This window comes from Heterocephalus glaber, unplaced genomic scaffold, assembly GCF_053883595.1.
Source record: "Heterocephalus glaber isolate CG9 unplaced genomic scaffold, H.glaber_assembly_v1.0 deba00001687, whole genome shotgun sequence".
Taxonomy (NCBI): domain Eukaryota; kingdom Metazoa; phylum Chordata; class Mammalia; order Rodentia; family Bathyergidae; genus Heterocephalus; species Heterocephalus glaber.
The window spans coordinates 9,947,927-9,970,793 of record NW_028258412.1 but is presented as its reverse complement, the minus strand read 5'-3'; the positions used below and the strand labels follow the sequence as shown (position 1 = coordinate 9,970,793).

General features: G+C 51.8%; 1 protein-coding gene across 3 annotated transcripts; it reads right to left on the bottom strand.

Moving 5' to 3' along the window:
• Positions 1–8: 8 nt before the first annotated feature.
• On the bottom strand, positions 9–22,153 carry Ggt5 (gamma-glutamyltransferase 5). Of its 3 annotated transcripts, none has more exons than XM_013071729.3 (12): positions 20,541–22,153; positions 10,921–11,051; positions 10,507–10,602; positions 9,807–10,002; positions 9,062–9,219; positions 8,533–8,679; positions 5,510–5,646; positions 4,986–5,176; positions 4,495–4,601; positions 4,191–4,309; positions 3,944–4,054; positions 9–427 (listed from the first exon to the last, which is right to left on the bottom strand). In XM_013071729.3, the coding sequence occupies exons 1-12, from the start codon at positions 20,711–20,713 to the stop codon at positions 281–283; spliced, it is 1,713 nt and encodes a 570-aa protein (XP_012927183.1). In that variant the 5' UTR covers positions 20,714–22,153; the 3' UTR covers positions 9–280. The 3 variants fall into 3 exon arrangements, with proteins under 3 accessions (XP_012927183.1, XP_021112935.1, XP_012927184.1); XM_021257276.2 differs by having other exon boundaries at positions 21,182–22,142; XM_013071730.3 differs by lacking the exon at positions 8,533–8,679.
• Between the last annotated feature and the right edge of the window lie 714 nt (positions 22,154–22,867).

Here is a 22,867-nt window from a genome sequence, read left to right as displayed (position 1 = left end):
AGTCAGGCTGTAGTTGGCTCCTCTTTAATCTTAGCCTGGTGGATAAAGATTGGGAAGGTGGGCAGGAAGCCAGGGGAAGGAGCCAGAGCAGGGCCACAAGAGGCTGTGGGGTCAGGGATGAGGCTCAGGCCCTTCCAGTCATAATCCTGTCCCTCTGGACTCGGCTTCCTTCAGTCTCAGCCAAGAGTCCAGATCCTGCCAGAGCAGTTGGTCCCATCATGGAGCTGGGAATCAGGACTTATAGCATGGCTTTATCCTGGATCTGGGCCAAGCTGTTTCCTCAGTAGCCTGCAGCCACCCCATTCTTCCTCAAGTCAGACTCCGCATACACACAGGGCCCCTCCTGGGACACAGCCTGGACCACATTCAGGAAAAATTGCTGCTGGGTTTGTTTCTGGCCACGGTCTTGGAGCCCCTTCTGCACCTCCTGGAGACAGAAGACAAGTTCACAGAAAAGGGCAGGTTGGTTCCCATCCAGAGTGGAGAGGTCTGGACAGGGAATGAGGAAACTGACCAGGAAGGCAGGATGGGGTGAGGGAGGGCCTGGGGACACATGTTGAGGGGAGAATTTCAACAGCCTGGAGAGATCAGAAGGGCTTAGAGGGGCAGTGTGGAAAGTGGGAAGGGGGAGGAGCATCACTTAGAACAAAAGGACCTTGAGATGCAAGTTCACTTTGGTCCTGGATCCAATTCATCAAGACTTCAGAGTACAAATCTAAGGAGCTTTGGGGACCTTCAAAGGAGGACATAAGTTCTAAGGACTTAGACTGAGAGGCCCCCACTTCCGTGTCTCTCAAAAAGCAAGCTTTCTAGAATGCCTTCTAGAAAAGCACTGGAACCCCATACCCTCTATTCATCAAGAACTGCCAACTCAAGCCCCCCCCCCCCGTGCCTTGGGATCTCTGTACCCAGGGACTCCAGAGACATTGAGGAGAACAAAGAGCTGGGTGCCAGGTATCCAGATCCTCTGACTTGAGCACTGTCATACCATATAGGGCCTACGATCTCAACACACAGACGAAAAGTCTGGAGACCTTTGACACTGAGGAACGTGGTCGTCAAACTACCCAGGAGTGATGTCCCGCAAGTTTAGGACCTGTTGTGGTTTGGATGAGAACTGTCCGCCCAAAGGGTCATGTGCTCAGAGGTGGGGCTTCTGGAAGGTGATCAGATCATGAGAGGGTTAACCTCATCAGTGGATTCATTCATTGGTGAATCCATAGCTGAAGGTGCTCTTAAGAGGTGGGGCCCATTTGGAGAAAGGGGGACATGTGCATTTGAAGAGTATATTCTTGTCCTTGTCCCTTCCTTTCTCTGGCTCTTCATTCTGCATTTTTTTTTCCCTCAGTACCGGGGATTGAATTTAGGACCTTGCGCATGTGAGGCAGGCGAGGTGCTACTGAATTAAATCCCCGGCCCTCTCTTCTTTCCTCACTTTGCTTCCTGGATCCCACAAGGAAAGCAGCTTTCCTGTGCCCGGCCCCTCTGTCATGACATTTCTTCCTTGGAGTCAACTGACCATGGACTACACCCCCCTGCAAGCCAAAATAAACCTTTTCTGCTTCAAGCTGTATATGTCAGGCATTTTGCCCCAGCAACAAAAGGCTGACTAATACCGGGCCTGTTGATAGAGGATTTGGCTAGAAGGACCCAAAGCTCCACATCTCAGCCACTCTGAATACCCATGAAGTCAAGGAAATTAGAACCTTAGACTGAAAGCACAAATGGTCTTAGAGTGGGAGATGCTCAGGGAAGGGGCCCTAGTGACTCAGGTCCAAGACAGTGAATCTGTGGACTTCAAAGCTGCTAAAGGATGAGGCAGGCCCTTAACTGAGTGCTGTCTTCTAAGATGCTAAATACCTTGCCTCAGTGTATGATCCTCACATATTTATCAGTCTGTTGAGACAAAGTCCTAGAGTGTGGAGACCTGTGGTGTTTCAGCCACATATTTCCACATTTTGGACTAAAAAGTCAAGACTTTAGCCCACCAGGTCCTCTGATATGAGGACATCAGGTAACACTGCTTGACCTGAGCCACTGGCAGGGCAAGGTCCCTGGTGCCCCAAACTCTTGGTTCTAAGTTGCCCCAAATCCTTAGACTTGAAGGCTGAGGCCCTTACCACTGAAGCCAAAGATGGGCTTTTGGTCCTCAGAGGCTCCATTCCTAGAGTCTGGTGGCCAAAATTCATGACAGCTGAGGATCAGCGACCTTCATTTCCTCAGACCTCAGGCTTTAGCGCCAAAGCTCCCTGGTGATTCAAGGTCTCCAACACAGAGTTTAGAATTCTCCCACAGAAAGCCTTGGATCTGCATAACTGATATTCTGACTCTCCAAGGGAGCTGAGGATTTGGGCTTCATGTGTTATTGAATTCCATTAATCCCAGTCCTCATACTGTGATCTCCCAAATTCTCAGAGTTAAAGGTCTTCCAGGTCCCCAATAAGTGATGGTTTCCACCTAAGGGCCTCTAGTAAAGGGTCAAGGAAGAAGGGCATAATAAGGTGCTCTTTGGATTCTGGATCTTCTAGATCCAAATTCCCTGGAACCTGGTGCCCTGAGAGAGCGCTTGAGGTCACTGGGCAGATGCAACATGGGGAAGAGGGCACCTCAAAGTCCGAGGGTTTGAGCCCAACAGGCTGAGGTCCTTACTATCATGATGCAAATGCCAAGGTTATCAGGCAATATAGCTGTTCCTTGACTTACCATGGGCCTCCTTCCAGATAAACCCATTGTTAATTGAAAATACTGTATCATGGCCTGGGCATTTAGCTCAGTGGTGCCACCACCTGCCTTGAAAGCACAAGGTCCCGAGTTCAATCCCCAGGACCAAAGAAAATACTGTATCATGAAGTCAAAAGTATATTTAATGAATCTAATCCACCAGATATCATAGCTTAGCCCAGCCCACCTTGAAAGTACTCAGAACACATGCATTCATCTCCAGCTGGACTACCATCTAACACAAGCTACCTGTTCTCTCATGAAGTGTTGAATATCTCATGAGCTAATTTTCTGAATACTGTATTGAAAGTGAAAAATAGAATGTTTGTATGAGTATTCACCACTAATGTACATTAAAGTACAGTTTATACTGAATGTGTATGGATTTCATACCATTGGAAAGTTGAAAACTCCTTTCTTTAGTCAAACTACTGTGAGTCCCAAACCCTCTGTATACACCCACTTGGCTTCAAGTCCCCCAGTCTGTGGTCCTCAGGATTCCAAGGGCCCTGAAAAGAGGCCTTCAGACCAAGAGGGTCAGCTTTGAGAACCTTGAACCAGCTAGTTGAACTGACCCTGGGCATAAAATCTGAAGCTTCAAAGAGCTGCTAGTGTTTTTTCTTTTTTCTTTCCACAGTGTTGGGGATCGAACTTGGGACCTTGCCAACACTAGGCTCTCCCATGAGCTACATCCCCAGCCCCAGCTGCTAGTCTACTAAATAGATTCTAACCAAGAACATCCACCAGCCCTGAGAAGCTCCAAGGAAGCCGAGGGAGAGGGTATCCAAGAGAATTGAGCCCCTGGACCTGCACCACAGGCTTTGATAGAAGAGCCAGAAAATCTTTAGAAGAACCCCTAATACTGTAACAGAGGCACTCTGAAGACTCCCACAGGAAAAATAACCTCTCTTGCAAAGAAATCCCTAAATATGAGTTGCAAACCACACAAGGAAGTGAATCACCACAAGGGAGAGTCTGAGATGCCACAGCCAGGAAAATTAGCTTCCAAAAGAAAGAGCATAAACAGATCAGGGACCAAGGGGGATGAAGGCCTCAGCCTGGGAGAAGCTTTGGCAATACCTCGCTCTCTGCCATGGAAGCCAACTCCTTGTGGCCCCCAAATGTGAAGTGTTCCTAGCTGAGCCATGCAGTAGCTGAGTTCGTCCCAGGGGCCTCTGAGAAGCATGGATGGGGTGGGAAAGGTGCTCAAATGTGCCCTCACCTGGCTGAAGTTGGCCTCGTATTCCACACTACCCTTGCTGTTGACATGCAGAACAGGGGCCGCAATGGCGGCTGCCAGGTCCAAGCCAAGCCACAGCTTGTTCACGATGGTCTGAAGGAGAGAAAGGATGCAGCGAGGGAGGGGCACCAGCCTTCCCCCACCAACCCTCCCACCCCCACCTCAGGGCCAGTCAGATATCAGGGCTTCCCAGAGTGCAGCTGCTTTAGCCAGAAACCTCCAGACGCACCTGGACCACAGCAGAGATGATGAGCTCCCCACCAGCCCCGCCGATCACCAGCTTTGACCCCCGGGCTTTGTTGACCAAGATGGAAGGTACCATGGATGACGGTGGCCGCTCACCTACAACTGGGGGCCCAACAGGCATCACCCACGCCCTCCAGGAACAACACCCACCCTGTCTTCATTCGCTGCTGAGCAAACAGTGGCTCAGGGAAGGGGGTGACCCACCCAGGGGTCAGCACACAGCTGCCTGCCTTCCCTCTTCTCCCTGGGAGATGCTCATAGAATCTGCCTGGAGGCCTTGCTCTCACCTGGTGGGGGCATGCGGCTGGAGCTTGACCTGCGTCTCCAGCATAAGTCTAGCAGCTCATTGTTGAGGAGAATGCCTGTTCGAGGTGAGTACACCATTGCTCCAAAGCTGCAGATGGGAGAGACGGGAACCTAAGCTTGGGCTCCCATCAGCATGGAACATCAACTTCTCAGGAACCTGTCATGGCTGCCCACCAGGGTGCTGGAGCCCAGAGGCCTGAAACGTCCCCTTGTGCTCCCATCAAGGCATTCTTCTGAGTAAGGCCTATCCCAGACAGGACCTGGCTGAGGGGGGACCCCAGGAACATCCTTCTCAGAGAGAGATGTGCCAGGTGCAATTGTCCAGGTGTATTGATAGATAGGAGGAAGGGAAGTGCAAAAGGTGCTGCCTCCATGGGAGCCCAGGGGGAGGCAGGCAGCATAGACCAAGCTGGGGGTGGAGAGGGTTCAGGTCCAGGAGCAAGGGGGAAGGCCTGCCCCTGGCCCCACGCACGGTGTGTTGATGGTGCTGGTGGCAGCCACAGCACTGCCGTCTTCTCCCAGCACAGACACGTGAGAAGTACCCATCCTGTGGCCCCAGGCCCCGGCCAGGTTGTAGTGGCTGTGCTGGTGTTCACCGTGGTCATCGATCTGCTGGCGGATGTGCTGGGCCAGAGCTTCCCCCAGCAGTTCCTGGGAGGCGTTCTGGGGTGAGCGGGTAAGTGCAGGGTCAGTGAGGGGGTCAGGTGGAGTCCACAGAGCAGAGGGGAGCTGAGTTAAGTTCCCTTGGAGGACCCTCTCAAGTCTCTCCTGTACAGGGAGTCAGAGGGACCTCCCTGAGCCCAGGCTATGCCCAGATCCTGCCTCCCATAACTGCCATTCCAGGGGCTCTTCTTGTCCCCAGGGGCACTGAACCATTCCTGCCCTGGTCCACTGCTCCTCTCCCTCCTATATCGCCGCCCCCCCCCACCTGACCCTCCCTTCATGCCAACTCCTGAGGCAAGAAAGAGGAATCCCACCAGCCCTGGGCAACTTCACCTGGACCTCTGGGTGGCTTCGAGGGTCCCACAGCCGCCACCTCTGTCCCCCAGCAAACTTGAGTGTCTCCACAAGGTGATGGTACATGCTCGTTCTCCCTTCAGGCTGGGCCACTGACTCTGCTGAGAAGTTGAACCCTGGGGAGAGGGTGGGACACAGGTGGGGGTCACTCTGTACAGTGGATTGAATGTTGGTCCCCCAAATATTCATGTTCTAATCCCCAGACTCTGTGAGCCTATGTGTTCTTACGTAGGACTAGAGGGAATATTATCCTATATGTTAAAATATGCTAAGTAAAGGACTTTTTTAAATAAAAGATTTTGAGAGGAGATTACCCTGGATTATGCAGTAAGCTCTACATGTGATCACATGTATCCATACAAGACGGACATAGAAAGGAGAGGAGAAGCCAATACAGTAGTACCTTCTTATCAATAGTTTTGTTTTCCACAGTTTCAGTTACCTGAGGTCACCATGGTCTGAAAATATTAAGTAGAAAATTACAGAAATAAACAATTCATAAGTTTCACATGTAATTCTGAGTAGCATGATGGAATCTCATGCCATTCTGCTGTACCTCCCAGGGATGTGAAGCATCCCTTTATTCAATGTATCCATGCTGTATACATTACCCACCCATGAGTCACTGATTAGCCATCTTCATTATTGGATCAACTGTTAGCAACAGGGTACTTGTGTTGGAGTAATACCTATTTTATTTAAGAATGGCTGCCAAAGTGCAAGAGCAGTGCTATAGTTGGATCTGAAATTGCCCCCAGGGGTCCATATGTTAATAACTTGGTCCTCAGCTTGGTGCTATACAAAGGTTGTATAACCTTTAAGAGGTGGACCTTGAGGGAGGTTTTAGGTCACTGAGGTGTGCTATTGAAAGGTACTGGGATGCTTCTCTCTTCTTCTCTGTCTCTCTTAGGAGAGGTTTAATTTGGCTCACATCTCTTTCTTTCTCTTCTGCTTCCCAGCCACTTTGAGGTGAGCAGTTTGGTCCACCACATGGTCCTACCATGATGTGCTGCCTTGCCACAGGCCAAAAAGCAATGAGCCAACTAATCCTGGACTAACATCTTCAAAACTAAGCCAAAATAAACCTTTTCTGTTTATATGCTTATTCATCTGAGGCATTTGTTATAATAATGGAAAGCTGACTAACACAAGTAGTGATGCTGGCAATTTGGATGTCAAACAGAAGCCATGAAGTACCTCTTTTAGGTGAAAAAGTACTTAGTTATTGTTGTTAGTGTCTTACTATACCTAATTTACAAATTCAATTTTATCATAGGCAAGTATATATAGAAAAGAATGTGGTATACATAAGATTCAGGACTGTCTGCAATTTTAAGCATCCTCTGGAGACCCTGGGACATGTCCCCTGTGGCCAAAGGTAGAGATTGGGGTGATACAGACAAGGCCAGGGAATACCTGCAGCCACCAGAATCAGGAAAAGGAAAGGAACAGAATCTCCTCTAGAGTCCCCAGAGGGAATGTGACCCTGTGGACAACTTCATATGAGATTTCCAGCCTCCAGAATGAGGGGATAAACTGTTGTTTTAAGGCACCCATTTGTTACACCAGCCACAGGACACTGACAAAGCTGGGCACAGGCATCCTCGGACCCAGACACCCCAGGCGTGAGGACCCTACAGGCTGTGACATGGAGTTGTGTTTCAGGCCTGAATGTGGGCCTCTGAAGGGCAGCTCACTGCCTGCAGAGCCTACCTGCTCCTGTGCCCTGCAACTGGCTCACCTATAGGGAGAAGGCTGTCAGTCTCTTCTGCAAAACCTCAAGTAGAGGCCAATCTAAAGCACTGGCTCTAAAGCCCATCATCCTGGCCACTGTCCACAGGCCTGTCTTGGGTGTCATGCACCTGTTCATCCAGTTTATGGATCAGGAGGCTGGACAGGAAAAGTCAGTGGCTGTCTGCCATAGTTAGAATATGGTTTGGTTGTGCCCCAAGGTTCCATTGCAACTGGAGGCTCAGACCCAGGGTGGTAGAAAGAGGAGGTTTTATTTTATAGCAAAATATGTATTGGTACATTTTAGGCATACCTAATGATAGCACTCATTGTAGGGGATTTGCACCTATAAAATAGGAGGTTTTAGAGCCTTTAAGAGGTGGAGCCCAATGTGAGGTCATGGGGTCACTAGGGCCGTACTCTGGGAAGGTGCTTTGCATGCCGCCTCTTGGTAGCTCTCACAGAAGAGTTATGAGAGGAGCAGGCCTAGCCTCACCCAGATCTTTTTGCTTCCTGGCTTGAGATAGAACTGTTCGCCCCAAATACATTCCCACGCCACCCACATTGGGGCCCTCATCAGAGCTGAGCCAGTGTGGGTGCCCTGTTTTTTTCTTTTTTTGAGACAGGGTCTCACTGTGTAGTTCAGACTGGCTTTAAATTCACTGTGTAGCCCCACCTGGCCTTGAACTTGTAGCGATCCCCTTGCCTCAGCTGCCAAGTGCTGGGATCACAGGTGTGTACCACTACTCCCGGCTAGGTGCCCTGCTCTTAGACCTCCAGCACTGAATTAAATAAACTTCTCCTTTTCTTACTTTCTCTTTCTTTCCTTCTTTCTTTCTTTCTTTTTTTTTTTTTTTGGTGCCAGTGATCCAACTCGGGACCTTGTGCTTGCAAGGCAGGAGGCGGAACCACCTTCCTTCCTTCCTTCCTTCCTTCCTTCTTCCTTCCTTCCTTCCTTCTCTCTTTCTCTTTCCTCTTTCTTTCCTTACTCTTTGCCTCTCTCTCTTTCTCTCTTTTTTCTTCTTCCTCTTTATCTATTTATTTATTTAGCAATGCTGAGGATCAAACCCAAGGCATCGTGTGTGCTAGGGAAAAGCTCTATCACTAGCCTACACCCCCAGTCACCTTTTTTTTTAAGAAGTAGCTTGTGTCAGGTATTTCATTCTAATGATGAAAAGTTGACTTATACACTGCCCAAAGCCATGGCTGGGCTGAGAGCTCAGGTTCCTAGCAGAGCAGAGCTCTGAGCAGGGGACCTGGGAAGGTTTTACCTCTCAGTACATTAAGGATGAAGCTGAGAATGGCGCCCCCTGCAGGTGGTGGTGGTGAGTACAGAGTGTAGTTTCCTAGGGGCATTTCCAGGGCATCCACCACCTCCGGCTGGAAGGTAGCCAGGTCCTGCAGGGTCAGCTGGCTCCCTGGGGTGAGACAGGGAGGGCCTCATGTATATATACAAAAACTGAGGTGAAAAACATTTGCCACAGTGGGAATCTGCCTTGTCCCCTATCCGTGCAGATCTGGCAGGGTGATGGTGTGCGTGTGCAGTGGCATGGGGTAGATGGACAGAGGAAAGTGGGATAGAGCACTGCGAGGGTGGTCAGCTCCGCTGTCCAGGTCTGCTGTGACAGGCTACAACCCCTTCCCACAGACACCCCTGTGGCTGGCAGTGGGAGCCCTGGGAATGGAGCCTGGTGGAAGGCCCACTTCCAACCCACCACCCACAACTTCCAGGCCCTCCCAGGGCTTGCCCCTTCTCTGGTCAGGACCAGGCATGGAAATGGAAATGCCGGTGTGGCTGACCTTCTTTGGCAATGTCATCCACCAGCATCTGGCCCAGCCTCCCAGTGTAGAAGGTCTTCGCGCCCTCTGTGGCCACAGCCTCCAGGGTGGTGGCCAGCACAGGCCATGGGAATGGGTCCTGAGGTCTTAGAGGTTCAGTCCCATTGAAGAAAAGCTCCCTGGAGGGTGGAGAGGGTCAACTCAGGGTAGGGCCAGGAACCAGAGGGCAGCCACACTCCTGCTGGGGGCTCAAGTGAGACCCTCAGGATCCTATGGGGGAGAGTCGTGGCCTGGGGTCCTGAGATACTGGGTGAGTAACAAGGGGGCCGATTCTCTAGAAGCAGTGGGGCTGATCCCACCCACCTCATTCATGGCCCCAACCCAGAGAAAACACCTTTCCCTGTGGATCCATGTTTACCCAGGGACTGTTTTCCCCACACCCATGGGAGCCCCTGTAGGGCTAGTAGGGAAGGCAAGGTTGCCACCAAAGCCCTCCTATCACCCTAAAGAGAGTGAGAAAGAAGCCAGGGCTGAGGGAAGTGGCAGAGCCCAAATCTGCTCCCTTACATCCCCATCACTTGGGCCTAAGCTTCTCCGAGCCAGGTTCTGACCTGAGATAGAAAGTACTGGCTATTCTGGCCTTAAGGCCCCTGGGGTCCCCTTAGGGTCAACCCCCTCCAATGCAAGAGGGACTGAGTCAGAGTGGGGATGTGGCTGGGCTCAGGTGGGATGTGACCTTGAGCCCGAGGCCACCTTGTGATCTCACCTCAGAGTTGAGTTGTGTAAGAAAGGCCGCAGGAACCCGCTGTTGAGGAACTGGCTGAGGATGGAGGGCATGCGGAAGTCCCCTCGGAGCAGTGTGATGGTGGGCTGGAACAGCTGCGCCCAGGGCAGGCGGCCATGGCGGCGGTGGGCCTCAGCATAGCCACTGAGCTCCCCGGGCACTCCAATCCACTGGGCCCCTGCATGGCATGCCCCTGTCCTCAGCCCTGAGGCTTCCAGGACTGCCCAGGGCTCTCCTCTTCTCTTACAGTTGGTGCCCCCAGCCATGGCAGCCAGAGCGAGCCTTTGGAACCCACTCCTGACCACGCCACTCTCCACAAAGACCTCTGTAGTGCCCCACTGCCTTCTGTACCGAGTCCGAGCCTGGGCCCCTAGGCCTGCACAGACTGGCCCCAGCGGCCTTTTCCTACCAGCCCATCTTCATCAAACCCCTCAGGACTTTGGCCAGCCTGGCCTTCTCCTGGGGTCACCCCTTCCTACTCAGAGAGCCCTGCCCCCAGGAAGACACCCCCCCCACCCCAGAAGATCACAGGCTCCACATAAGCTCCCCATACCCTAGCTGCTGTCCCCCTGTGCCGAGGTGTCACAGCTTGTCTGTGAGGCATACTGTCCTTTCTAGAGGTGTTTTGGTCAGCCCCAGGGGCCCAGCAGGATGGAAGTGGGCACCCCTGCTAAGGCCTCACCTGTGCCCAGGGGTAGGGCACGTTCACACTGGTCCAGGAGGCCCTGGGCATAGCTGGCAGGCACAGTCTCCCGGGCATTGATGATCTCCACCTTCCCTAGAGTTGGGGTACGGTGAGTGAGTAGTCATGGCACCTTCAGATAGCCCCAGCCTGTTCTCAGCCTGTTTCCCTCTCTAAGCTTACGAGGCAGGTGCCAGAACCACTGAGCTAAATCCCTGGCCCTTCCCTCTCTAAGCTAACACTTGGGTCATGATGCACCACTAGAGTTTGGTATAGCAGAAGTGAGGGGGCAAAGCAGGGAGGCCTGAGAGCCCAGGGAGGGGGGTGGGAAGGGACTCAGGAAGGGGTTACCAGTGGTTGTGGACAAATCTATCTCCCATGGTGGGGACCAAGGGTGTCAACATGGAAGCCCACCTGTTGTAGCATTGTAGATGGTGAAGATGACACCTCCTCCCAGGCCCATGCTCTGAGGGTTGATAACACCAGTGCAGACCAGGGCTGCAATGGTGGCATCCACAGGTGAGCCCTGCTGCTGGAGGATGGCTCTAGAAGACATGGCAGAGTTAGTGGCCTGGCTCTCCTCCCCCATCCTCCTCAGCTGGGCTTGCTCAGCTGGCATTCACTCAGAAACAGATTGGTGGCCCTTCTGCTGCCACAGAACCCGAGGTTAGGTTAGAAAACACACTGGGCTACCCCCTCAAATCAAGCTGCTCCCTGGTCCATTACTTTCCAGAAGACTGCCACTTACACTGCCCTTTACCATTCACCAGGCACCTCTCAGTTTGCAAAGAACTTCTCCTATCCTGATTCCCGCAGGGCTCCTAGTAGCATCAGCTTATTTGCAGGCAAACCTGGCTTGGGCCACCCCTTGCAGCCTCAGGAACTCTGCCCCCCAGGGGCCTTAAGACCATGATGACCAGTACTTGTCTGTCTCGGGTCAGGGACTCCATTCAACCCTAGTTAACAGTGAGGAAATCAAAATCCAGAGGCAACAGACCTGGATTTCCTGCCCCATCCCGTGGAAATTCCGACCCCATATCTTCCCTCTGCTCCGTTCCCCGTGGCCTCCCGAGTCCATCCTGGACTCCAGCCTCCCCCATGGGCCATGGGGCTCCCGCTCCAGGTCAAAATGTGGCTACACGGGACTGCCACACGGAATACATAATCTTAGGGTGGGAAAAGGGCAGGAAGCCAGAAGCATAAAAGAAACAATATTGCTACATTCTGGCATCATTACATATTTTTAAGAAGAATAAAACATCATCAGTAAAGTCAAACTGGGGCAGGGAGGGAAGGACAAATTCCCTTGAGAGACAAAGGCTTCATTTCGTTACTAAATGTAGTCAGCTGACGTGCTTCTTGCCTGCTAACTCAGCAGCACCCCACTCTCTCAAATGCCCCCTCCACTTGGAACCTTCTTTGGCTCTTACCCCCTCTCAGGTTTTTCTCCCATCTCCCTCACCCCCTGGTGTTGGGGGCCCTGGGCTCAGTCCCTCTTCATCTGTGGATGAGCTCATCCAGGCTCATGGCATAAAATGCAAACTCTGAACAAGACATGCTGGCACACTCGTGATCCCAAGACTCTGGAAGCCTGAAGCAGGAGGTTCATAGATTCAAACCCAGCCTGAGCAGCTTAGTGATTTACTGAGACCCTGTCTCAAAATAAAAAATAAAGGCTTGGTGGTACACACCTGTAATCCCAGCACTCTGGAGGCTGAGGCAGGAGAATTGCCTCAAATTTGAGGCCAGCTTGGGCTACATAGTGAGTTCAAGGCCAGCCTGAGCTATATAGCAAGACCCTGTCTCAAAAAACCAAAAAATAAAAATGAAAGGGCCAAGGATTTAGCTCAGTGGTTCCACCACCTGCCTCACAAGTGCAAGGTTCCAAGTTCAATCCCCAGTACCAAAAAAAAAAAAGAAAAGAAAAGAAAGAAAGAAAGAAAATGATTGCTAGTCCTGGAGAGATGGCTAATCGGCAGGCAGGAGTGGCAGGGAGGAGCTGGCACAGCTCGGGAAGGGATATTGTGAATTCCTTGCGCTTGGGGATGGGTCCTTACTACACGCATAATCGTCAGCCAGAATTAGGCCCAGCTTCAAATTTTCTCATTTACTGGGACCAAATGTACACTGATCGATGGAGACCTCCATGTTTTCTGGGGCCCTGGGTGTGGGGTTCCACTTCTGATCAGACTCAAAACCTGGGAAACATAAGTGCCCCTGAGAACACTTAAGGTCACAACTCCACCATCGGGGGCATGCACATAACAGGCCAAAGTTATATAAGTGATTTAATCTGCTTGACCATGCATGTGTGGCGTGGTCGAGGTCACACAGCTGATGTTTTGTCTCATCATGTCCCAGTAAGCTGATAATAACTACTATGACCACTGTGAACAAAAGAGCACTGTAGCTGTTTTTGCTGAAGGAATAAAGACAAGCAGCTCTTGGGCTGTGGAACCCTGGCTCCAGCTCTCCTGCTCTGATGCTGATGATTGGCTCCAAGTCCTATTCTTTCTTGGGGAATTAATTCACTCGCAATAGACTAATGTGCAAACCCCTCTCTGGGTGCCCCTGGGGAGGCTTGGCCTTGACACTGGGCAGTTATTGAAAAACAAAGGGGTGAGAACATCGGTACAACAGGTACGGTTATATCTAGGAATTGGGAGAGTGCCCCCTGGTCTATATTTGCTGCTAGTCTCTCTGGTCCCTGAGAACATTCCAAGGAAGGATATTTGTTATGGTTTATATGCAGATGTTCCCTGCGCCCAAGCCTCATGTGCTCATAGGTGGGGCTTTGGGGAAGTGATTGGATTATGGGTGTGAGATAGTCATCAGTGGGTTGGTCCTTCCCATCCTAGCAGATAGTAGACACCAGTTGTACCAGCTGCTGGATGTACGTGCTGAGTTTGGAAAGACCATGAAAGAATGAGAGCAGATTGGGATTTTACAACCTGCTCAAGGCATCTTTGGCATGGCTGGTAAAAGAGCCAGACAGACTTGCAAAATGACTGTTGACTACAGGGAGTTAGATGGGATACTTATCTATGGTACCAGAAAAAGGCACACATCTCCCTTAGCTCTGGGCACACTGTGCTGGTCTTAGCTAATAGCTTTTTCAGTATTGCTTTGAAACTTGATTTGCCTTGACTTGGGAGGGAGGGCAGTGGAGATTCTGCCTCCATGGTATGGATGGTGTGCTGACTGGTGAAGGCTATACCTTGCTGCAGGATGCAGCAGACTGACTCCTCCCATCCACATACCAGGGGAGGGGCTGCCAATCCCAACTAGCGATATTGCTGTTGAAGCAATTTCAAAAGTATTTTGTATTTTGGGACAAAGAAAGAAAGTAAATATATTGACATCGTTGGAAACTTCTGTTACCATGGGAGAAAAAACATATGAGACGAGAAAGATGGGGAAGGAGCCTGTCATGGTAGGTTTCAACTGGAGCTATCGGGATGGAGTCTGGGTCTTTTTTGATGTTTTTTCTGGCTCTGCATAGAAGCAAACTGGAAGTCATGATATCCCAGTGGTCACGAGGACTCCTAGCTTCCAGATCTTAGTTTCTAAAATACTTTTCCCAGCTGGGCATGGTGGTGCACACCTGTAATCCCAGCACTTGGGAGACTGAGGCAGGAAGATCACTTTGAGTTTGAGGCCACCCTGGACTACATAATGAGTTCATGGCCAGACTGAACTACATAGCAAGACCCTGTCTCTAAAAACAAAGCAAAAAATTACAGTGACATAGAAAATGATAATATCTTGTGAGATTTAAAATAAAACATCCTAGCTGGGTGTTTATTTTAGGCTGGTCTTGAACTCCTATCCTGCCTCATCCTCCTGAGTGCTGGAATTATAGGCTTGAGGCACCATGCCTGGCAGATGGTGACTATAAACCTGAATGAATCACTAATGACATTATACAGAAGATGATAATGAATGAAAATGTAAATAATAGATTAAAACTAATGCCTTTTATATAAGTGGTACAGAAAGGTGGAAAGTACAATGATGGAAAATACATCATGCAAATGCTGACCATGAAAGCTGTACGTTAATATTAATTTCAGGGCTGTGGGTGTAGCTCTGTGATACAGGGCTTTCCTAGTATATACCAGATACAAGACCCTGGGTTCAATCTCAGCATTGCAAAATAATAATGATGATATTATTAATTTCAAATGATACAAACTTTAGGAAGTAAAGTAATATAGAGCTAAGGAAAGGCACCATGCAGGAGCAAGAAGAGGTTTCGGTATTACTCACAGGAGGAAACAGAGTCAGTAAGAATTCTATAGACCAAACCAATAGGACATGTGCAGACAGATGAGAAGTTCGTCTTAAGAAGTTGACTTGCGCACTACGAGGCCTGGCAAGTTTGAAATCTGCAGGGAACAGCTGCAGTTCCTCCAGTCATTCAAGAGTGGGTGTTGCAGTCTTGAGTTCAAAATCTCAAGAGGGCAGGCTAGAACTCAGGCAGAACTTCCTGTAACATTATTTTTATTATTATTTGCAGCATCAGAGATTAAACCTAAGGCAGTGCACTTATTCGAAAACAGCTCTACCGCTGAGCTACCTTCCTAGTCTTTTTAACTTTTTAATTATTTTTTCTTTATTTTGAGGCAGGTTCTTGCTAAATTGCTCCACCTGGCCTCAAACTGGGATTACAGGTGTGCATCACCTTGCCTGGCCACATATTTTTTATTTCTATGGCTAGCAGCTCCTGGGCTACAGTGATCCTCCTGCCTCAGCCTCCGAAGTCATTGGCACTATAAGCACATGCTACCACGTCCAGCTCAGGCAGTATTTCTGTATTACAGTCTTGAGGCAGAATTATTTCTTCCCTGAAATCTCAGGTTTTGCTCTTAAGACCCCCAACTGATGTATGAGACCCACATACATTGTGGAAGTTTGTCTGATCTATTAGAAATCAATGGTTTGTAATGTTAAGCACATCCACAAAACACTCTCACCGCAGCGTCTAGACTAGTAGGGACAGTCCCCAACTCACAATGGCTCAACTTACTTTTTTTGGGGGGGGGATTTGAGACAGGGTCTCACTATGTAGCCTAGGCTGGCCTCAAACATTCAGTGCTCCTCCAGCCTCAGCCTCCCGAGGGCTGGGATTACAGGTGTGCATCACACCCAGCTCAATTTACAATTTTTGACATTGATGATAGTGTGAGAGTGATAATGTGTTCAGTAGAAACCATATTTCTCATGTTGACTTTTCCAAGGCTGGTGATACGCAGTTGATCCTCTCTCATGTTGCTGGACAGCCCCCGAATCCAGGATCGGGAATCCATCCATACTCCACAGTGCCCTGTGCTGCTCAGCCAGGGTGTTTGGTAAATGCATTGTTGAAATCTATTTTCAACTAATGATGGGTTTATTGGGATGTAACCCCATCATAAGTTGAAGAGGATTCTTTTTTTTCCCCCTGCAATAGTGGGAATTGAACCCAAGTCTTTTGCATTGAGCTGTATCTCCAACACTTTAAAAATTTTTATTTTGAGACAGGCTCTTACTAAATCACTAAGTTGCCCAAGCTGATTTGAACTTGTGATCCTCCTGCCTCAGCCTCCCAACGTGCTGGGTTATGGGTGTGTGTCACATGTATGATGAGAGTCTGTACTTGACCAAACCATTAGGCACCACAACCCAACCAAATTGACACTTTAACCATAAGAGGAGCCAACAGAGAATATCCATAAAAGAAAGAACTAGGGTGCTCTGTCTTATATAGCTAATATTATAATTATATATGATATATAATGTACCCTTTGGGATAAGAATATAAACCTTTCTAGATAGCCAAAACTATACCAACAGCCAAACTTGGGCTGAGGATGTAGCTCAGTGGTAGAGTGCTTGCCTAGCTTGTGTGAGGCCCTGCATCCAATGACTAGTCACCCCACACACACACACACCAGAAAAAAGAAATTTTAAAATATTTTTTGTTTTGGTTTTTTGAGTCAAGTCTCGCTATGTAGTTCAGGCTGGTCCTGAACTTGGCAGCAATCCTCCTACTTCAGCCTCCCGAGTGCTGCGATTTACCATACCTGGCAAGAAATAAAATAAAATTAAAACAAAAAGGATGGAAAAACCCTCAAACTGAATGCACACTGACCAATGATCCCATCCAACCCCAACGTCAGTCATGGATCTACTGTTGTCTCCCCTACCATGAAGGCAGGGGCTTTGCCATCTTGGTGCCCAGTGTATTTGTGGGCCAAGACTGGCAGATACAGGTGTACCTCACATCCTGGATACAGGACACTGCAGTTGGAGAAAGACACACACACCTCATGCATTCACAACCTCACAAACACACTCTTGGGCTCACAGCCCGGGGCTGGCGTTCCTGCAGGACCCTGGGCAGGTAACTCAGTAACCTGAACCTGGGTTCCCCAGCTATGAAATGTGGGCAGTTCCAGCCAGCAGGAGAACTGCATGTTTCTATCGCCAAGGAGCAGGAGGCTGTTGCCTCCATCCACACTGCCACACGTCCAGCCAGACAGGCATATCACACACACCCATTCATACACACGTGCAGAATCCTTGGGCAGGCATGGTGGCCCATTTCCTCCTGAGCCCCAGGAGGGAGGAAAGGCGGTAATTGCCTGGTGAGCCTGCCCAGAGTACAGAGAGCCACAAGGGTCATAGGCCCACGCTGGAGCTGGAGGGGAGGAAACAGTAGATCAAAGGCCATGGTTCTGGAGGGAGAGGTCATACCCTAAGCCCCCTCAGGTCAACCTGATCCAGCCAAGCCACCATAAATGTCATTAGGCAGAGCAGTGGCCCTGTGGGGAGCCCCTCCAGTGGGTGGGGTGAGCTCCACACCTTATCACCTGTGTGCTCACTGCCACCCCACGCGGGAGTTACCAACATGAGCCCACTTTATAGATGAGGACCCTGAGGATCATGAGCTACGGCAGCTTGTCCAGGGTCCCCGCTTTCCTCTGCACCAAGGGTACAGACCAGACACCTGCTGGGTATGGAGCAGCTGACAAAACCCAGCCCTTAGCTGGGTGTGGTAGTGCATCCTTGTAGTTCCAGCACTTGGGAGGCTGAGGCAGAAGGATCATTGAGTTTGAGGCCAGCCTGGGCTACACAGCGAGTTCAGGGTCATCTTAGAATGTCTCAAAAACCAACCAAGAAATGAACAAAAATCTACCCCTTGGGGCCTAACAACTCCATACCACAGCCTGGCGCCCGCCCAGACTTCAATTCCCCAGAAGTTTGCTCATCAGAGCCCCAGCTCTGCGCGCCCGGCCAGTGTTCTCTGTAACTGGTCACTTGACTGTGGTGAAGCTCTGGTCTTATGGGCCAGCCCGGTAGGCTAGGCTGGGATTGGGGTTCAAGAGGAGGAATGGGGAACTCCAGGAAAACCCCAGCCCTCCCACAGCCCTGGAGAGTTTCCACCCCTGCAGGAGTGGCAGCAGTAGGACAAAGAATGCCAGTCCCAGCCTGTCCCCTGAGCCACTGGGCAGGTTGCTTTTCCTGGGCAGGCCTAGTTTCCTCCTAAGTCAAATGGAAAAGCAAGTCCTCCCCCTGAGGACCCAGTTAGGAGGGCAGGTCTATCTGTCTTTCTTTCTTTCTTTCACCCCCTTTTTTTCAGCGTTGGGGATTAAACCCATGGCCTTCACACTGAGCAAGATCCCCAGCCCTTTTTTATTTTGAGGCAGGGTCTCACTAAGTCACTAAGTTGCTCAGGCTGGGTTCTAACACATGATCCTCTTGCCTCAGCCACTCCAAGTTCTGGGATCATAAACTTGTGCCACCACACCCAACTGAGGGCAGGAATTTCTGAGAAGCCACAGCAAATAGAAGGCACTAAACCTAAAAGATGTCTATAACCGTCAAGTTTAGAAAGTTTTCTTAGAAGACAAATGCCTGCCCAGAGCCTCAGGGCACGAAGTTTGCACACAAGTCTAACACATGAGGACATTGTGCTGGGAGTTGACAGACCTGAGGGGAAGGGATCTCACGGTCAGCATGCTCCTGGCTCCTCACAGAAAGCCTCACCCAGGGGCTCAGAGCAAATGCAGTAGGAGAGAAGGGGACAGGAAAGAGGGAGGAATACGGGCTGGGGTTGTCCGCCGACAGACCCTGCAGCTATGCGGCCAGGGCCCCTGCAGGAAAAGATCTTGGCTAGGTCGACCCTGGGATGGGACAAGGTGCCCTCCCTGCGGGGGTCACCAACCCCTGCTCCATTCCATAGGAGCAGCTGGAGCAACATCCAGCCTCCCTCCCACTCCTGGCTTCTTAGAACAAGAACAGGAAGCAGAGAGTTTTTGACAAAACACAGCGGGAGAACCACATCTGCCCCTTTCAAGAAAGGCAAGCTGGAGAGTTTGGATAGAGAGAGAGCAGGCTCAGAGCAGAGACCCCCGGACAGAGCCCGCAGAGACATGGCAGGCCCAGGCCTGCGCAGAGACGGTGGTAGCAGCCTTCCACTCCTGGGAGCTGCGTGGCCACATGGTCATCTCTGGGGCTTGTGGTTCTCCGGCATTTGCATCTTGGCAACTTTGGGGTTAAGTGCGCACTACATTGGGGGTGGCAGAGAGTGCACTCGCTCACATCCCTTGGGAGCACCCTGGGGGGACAAAGCAACTGCCTGCTAACTTGTCCCTGAGCTGCCACCCTGAAAGTAGACATAAGGAGGACACAGCAAGCCTGAGGAGAGCCCAGAGGACCTGGTCAGGAGGGAGTAGGGGCTGGGACAAGCAACTGGAGCAGGGAAGGATGGGCAGATGGATGGATGGATGAGGGAGGGAGGAATGAGTGAAAAGGTGGATGAATGAATGAACAGAAGAAAGCATGCCGGGTAGAAAGGGACAGGATCTGCCAAGCATGGTGGTGCACACCTGTAATTCCAGCATTTAAGAGGCTGAGGCAGGAGGATTGCCATGAGTTCCTGGCCAACCCAGACTATATAGTGAGTTCAGGGCCAGCCTGGACAACATCGTGAAATCCTGTCTCAAAAAACAAAAAAAGAGGGCCAGGGGTTTAGCTCAGTGGCACTGCGCCTGCCTCACAAGTGTAAGGTCCTGAGTTCAATCCCCGGTACCAACCCCCGCCCCCCCCAAAAACACAAAAAGGGAAAGGGGCAGGATCCTACTCTTCGCAGACAAGACCTGGGCCAGGACCCAGCCACACTCCTGCTTTGGATCAAGACAGAATCCCATTTTACAAGGCCCTTTGGATCCTCACAATGGCCTGTGAGGAAGATCCGGGAAGCAGACTGGCTTGGCGGGAAGGGGATGCTTGTTCAGGCTAGGGGGCCCATTAGGAGGCAGGGGGCCAGCACGGGCTTCCTGCCATGTCCCTCCCTGGTGGTGGCGTGGCCGGGCAGCAGAGACTTCCCTTGGGCTGGGTTTCCTGGAAAAAGGTTGGGAAAGGCCAGCCATGGCCCCTCTCCATCACCCCTCATCTCAGCCTGCCAAACGTCAGTCACTCCACCCACCCAGACCTGGCCCTGACATGGGGAATGTGGCACTGGCTGGGCGGGGGGTTCCTAGGTCTGAGAGTTGGCGATGTAGCCCAGGCCCAAGGGGAAACTGGACAGCATCAGGTGCACCTGGCAGGCCAGTACCCAGAGAAGCCCATGCCCTGGGGAAAGCCTCCACCCTTGGAGACCTATCCTGTGGCCTTGGGTTAATGCCTGCCACTGGGATCAGGATGGGCCAGACCAGGGACCAGGCAGCAGGGGCCTTTTAGGGTGTCCATGTCTGATCTATGTTGTGCAGATGGACCTCCTGAGCCCCGGAGCCAGGAACACTACCTCTGCCAACACTGCCAGGCCCCTGTGGGTTCCTGCCACCTATTCTGTGCAAAGGTACTGAGGCTGCCTCCTTGCACCCAGGCTTGGGTGGTGGTAGAGCCCCAACCCCATGGCTCCTACCCCATGAGCCAGCACGCACATACACATGGCTCCTCCACAGCCTCACCTCCAGTCCAAACTCTCCAGGAGGGGCCAGCTACCACCCACCTTCCACCCACCTCTTTCCCACCTCCCACCCACTTACCGTCCAATGTCTGAGCAGACCTTGGAGTCGGCAGCTACACCAGCATGGGCAAAGGCTTGGGGACTGCAGGGGGTATGGTGGCGAGAGAGGACCACGGCCAGCACAGTGACCGCCAGTGCTAGCCCCAGCCCCAGCAGGACCAGGCTGACTGTGGACCTGTTGCCCCCAGCCATGGCTCAGTGGCCCAGGAGGAGGACGGAGCTGGGTGTGCAGACAGGCCAGTAGACAGATAGAGGGACAGATGGACAGGCAGATGGATGGACAGGAAGATGTGCAGAAGGACTCATAGATGATTGGACAAACAGAAAAACTGGTGGGGCCAGGGACAGACAAATGGATTGACATTCAGGTCAGCCGGGGATTTAGCTCAGTGGTGCCAATGCTTGCCGTGCAAGCACAAGGACCCAAGTTTGATCCCTGGTACCAAAAAAACAAAACAAAACAAAAACAAACAAAAGACATTCAGGTCAGACAGCTGGACAAACAGGATGGTCAGACAGATATTTGGACAGAGATGGGCTAACAGATAGGTGGAAAGATGGGTTTAAAGATGAACAGCGAGCAGCCAACCAGACAGATGGGGTTATGGATGGATGAACAAGACAGCAGCGGCAGGGCCACTGCCCTCCTCCAGCGCTCACCACAGAGGCAGATGTAGCCACACGCCTGAACTTCCAGTTTCAGCCCCTGTGCTTGGCCCTGGCGGAAGGCCAGGCATTTAGGGGGGAAGTTTTTCCTTGCAGAGACAGCTGCTGGAGTTAACTCACTGCCAGTTGGTCCCACGGCCACTCCTGCCAACCCAACTGTACCCAGGGTCACCTCATTCCAGTAATGCTTGAGGATTCAGTGCCTTCGGGGCCGGGCTCCCAGGAGACCCTGTGCCATTTCCCAGTTCCCAGATCGCAGGGAAGGCAGAGCTGGGGCAGTCCAGCTCCAGCCTGGAGAAGCTCAGAGGCCAGGCCCCTAGCAGGGCGGAGCTCCACCCCCAACCTTGCCCTCTCTGCTCTGCCCGTCCAAGAGGCACAGAAAGGGACTGAAGAGACAGAGGGGCCTAAGGCACGTCACTCAGGACCTCTTAACCAAAGCCTGGCCCAGGAGCCGCAGTGCCACCCAAATAAGGCAGGGATTCAGACTGGATGCAGTGGCACCCATTCCACTGGGCCACTCATCCCTGGGACCTGCTGACCTGAAAATGTAGCCTTGGGGCTCTGGGGAGTGAGGCCACTCTGCCTGGGTCCTGTGCAGACACAATCTCCTCCCCTGGTGTCATTGGCTTGGGTCCTCCCCAGGCCTTAGGGTGTCTAACTGGCAGGCAGCAGGGGAAGTGAGGACCCACTGAGGCGCTCCCTCAACCCAGTTTAACCTGGGTGCAGGACAAAGGGCCTGTGCGCAGGACTCCTACCCGCACAGGCACCTCAACCCCCACACCTCCTCCCCTCTCCCTTTCTACCTAAGCCCTGCCAGTCCAGGATCTCCACACACAGAGCCCATCTGCTGGTATAGCTGAGAAATGCAGCCCAGAGCGGGACTGCTGCCTGTGAGTGCAGAGCCCCTGGTCAGCCTGTTCCAGAGAGGCCGCTCCCCATCGGCCGTTCTCACGCTGCCTCGAGCAGGGAGGGGCCATGGGTGCCTCTTCCCGTCCCCAGCCGACCCCCATGCTTCTCAACATTGCTCAACCGCGAACCAGAGTGCATTCCTGAGTGGGGGCCAGGCCACCCAGCCACCGCAGCCCTCAGAGCTCAGAGGCCAGGGCAGGGGGACAAAAAGGACAGCAGGGTCAAGGGCTAGGACATCTTCCCTCCCTCCTCTCGCCAGCCATCCTAGTCTCGCTGAGGCCAGGGTGTAGAGACAGCCCGGGTGAAGCCTGAGGGAAAGGACTGGTGTCCTGGGCCTGGCCCAGCTGGGTTGGGCCCTGAATATTCGTGTCTAGATGGGGATGATGGGAAGGAAGAAGGGAGTGAAAGTCTTCCAGACCATGAAGCAGCCCTAGGTTATGCGCCCCCTCCAGGCCCTGGAGAACAGGGTTACACTCACCAGCCAGCATGTGGGGGTTTAGGGAGCCTCACAGGCAGCCCCATTTTCCTCCCCATTGTGCAACCTTGAGCCCACCCCTTAGGCCTCAGGCTTCTTCCCTGCAAATGGGGCTACAGCCACGCCTCTCACGGTAGTATGAGGATTGAAGAGGGGCTGCCACCCCCAACCAGCCTTCATCTCTTTGCTGGGACCCAAGAGACAGGGCCCTGCAGCACAAAACTCCGTTTCCCTTGGAGCGCTTTGGAAGCACCAAGTTTTCCAGCTTCAGGAAGGAAGGCCCTGCCCAGCCTGCC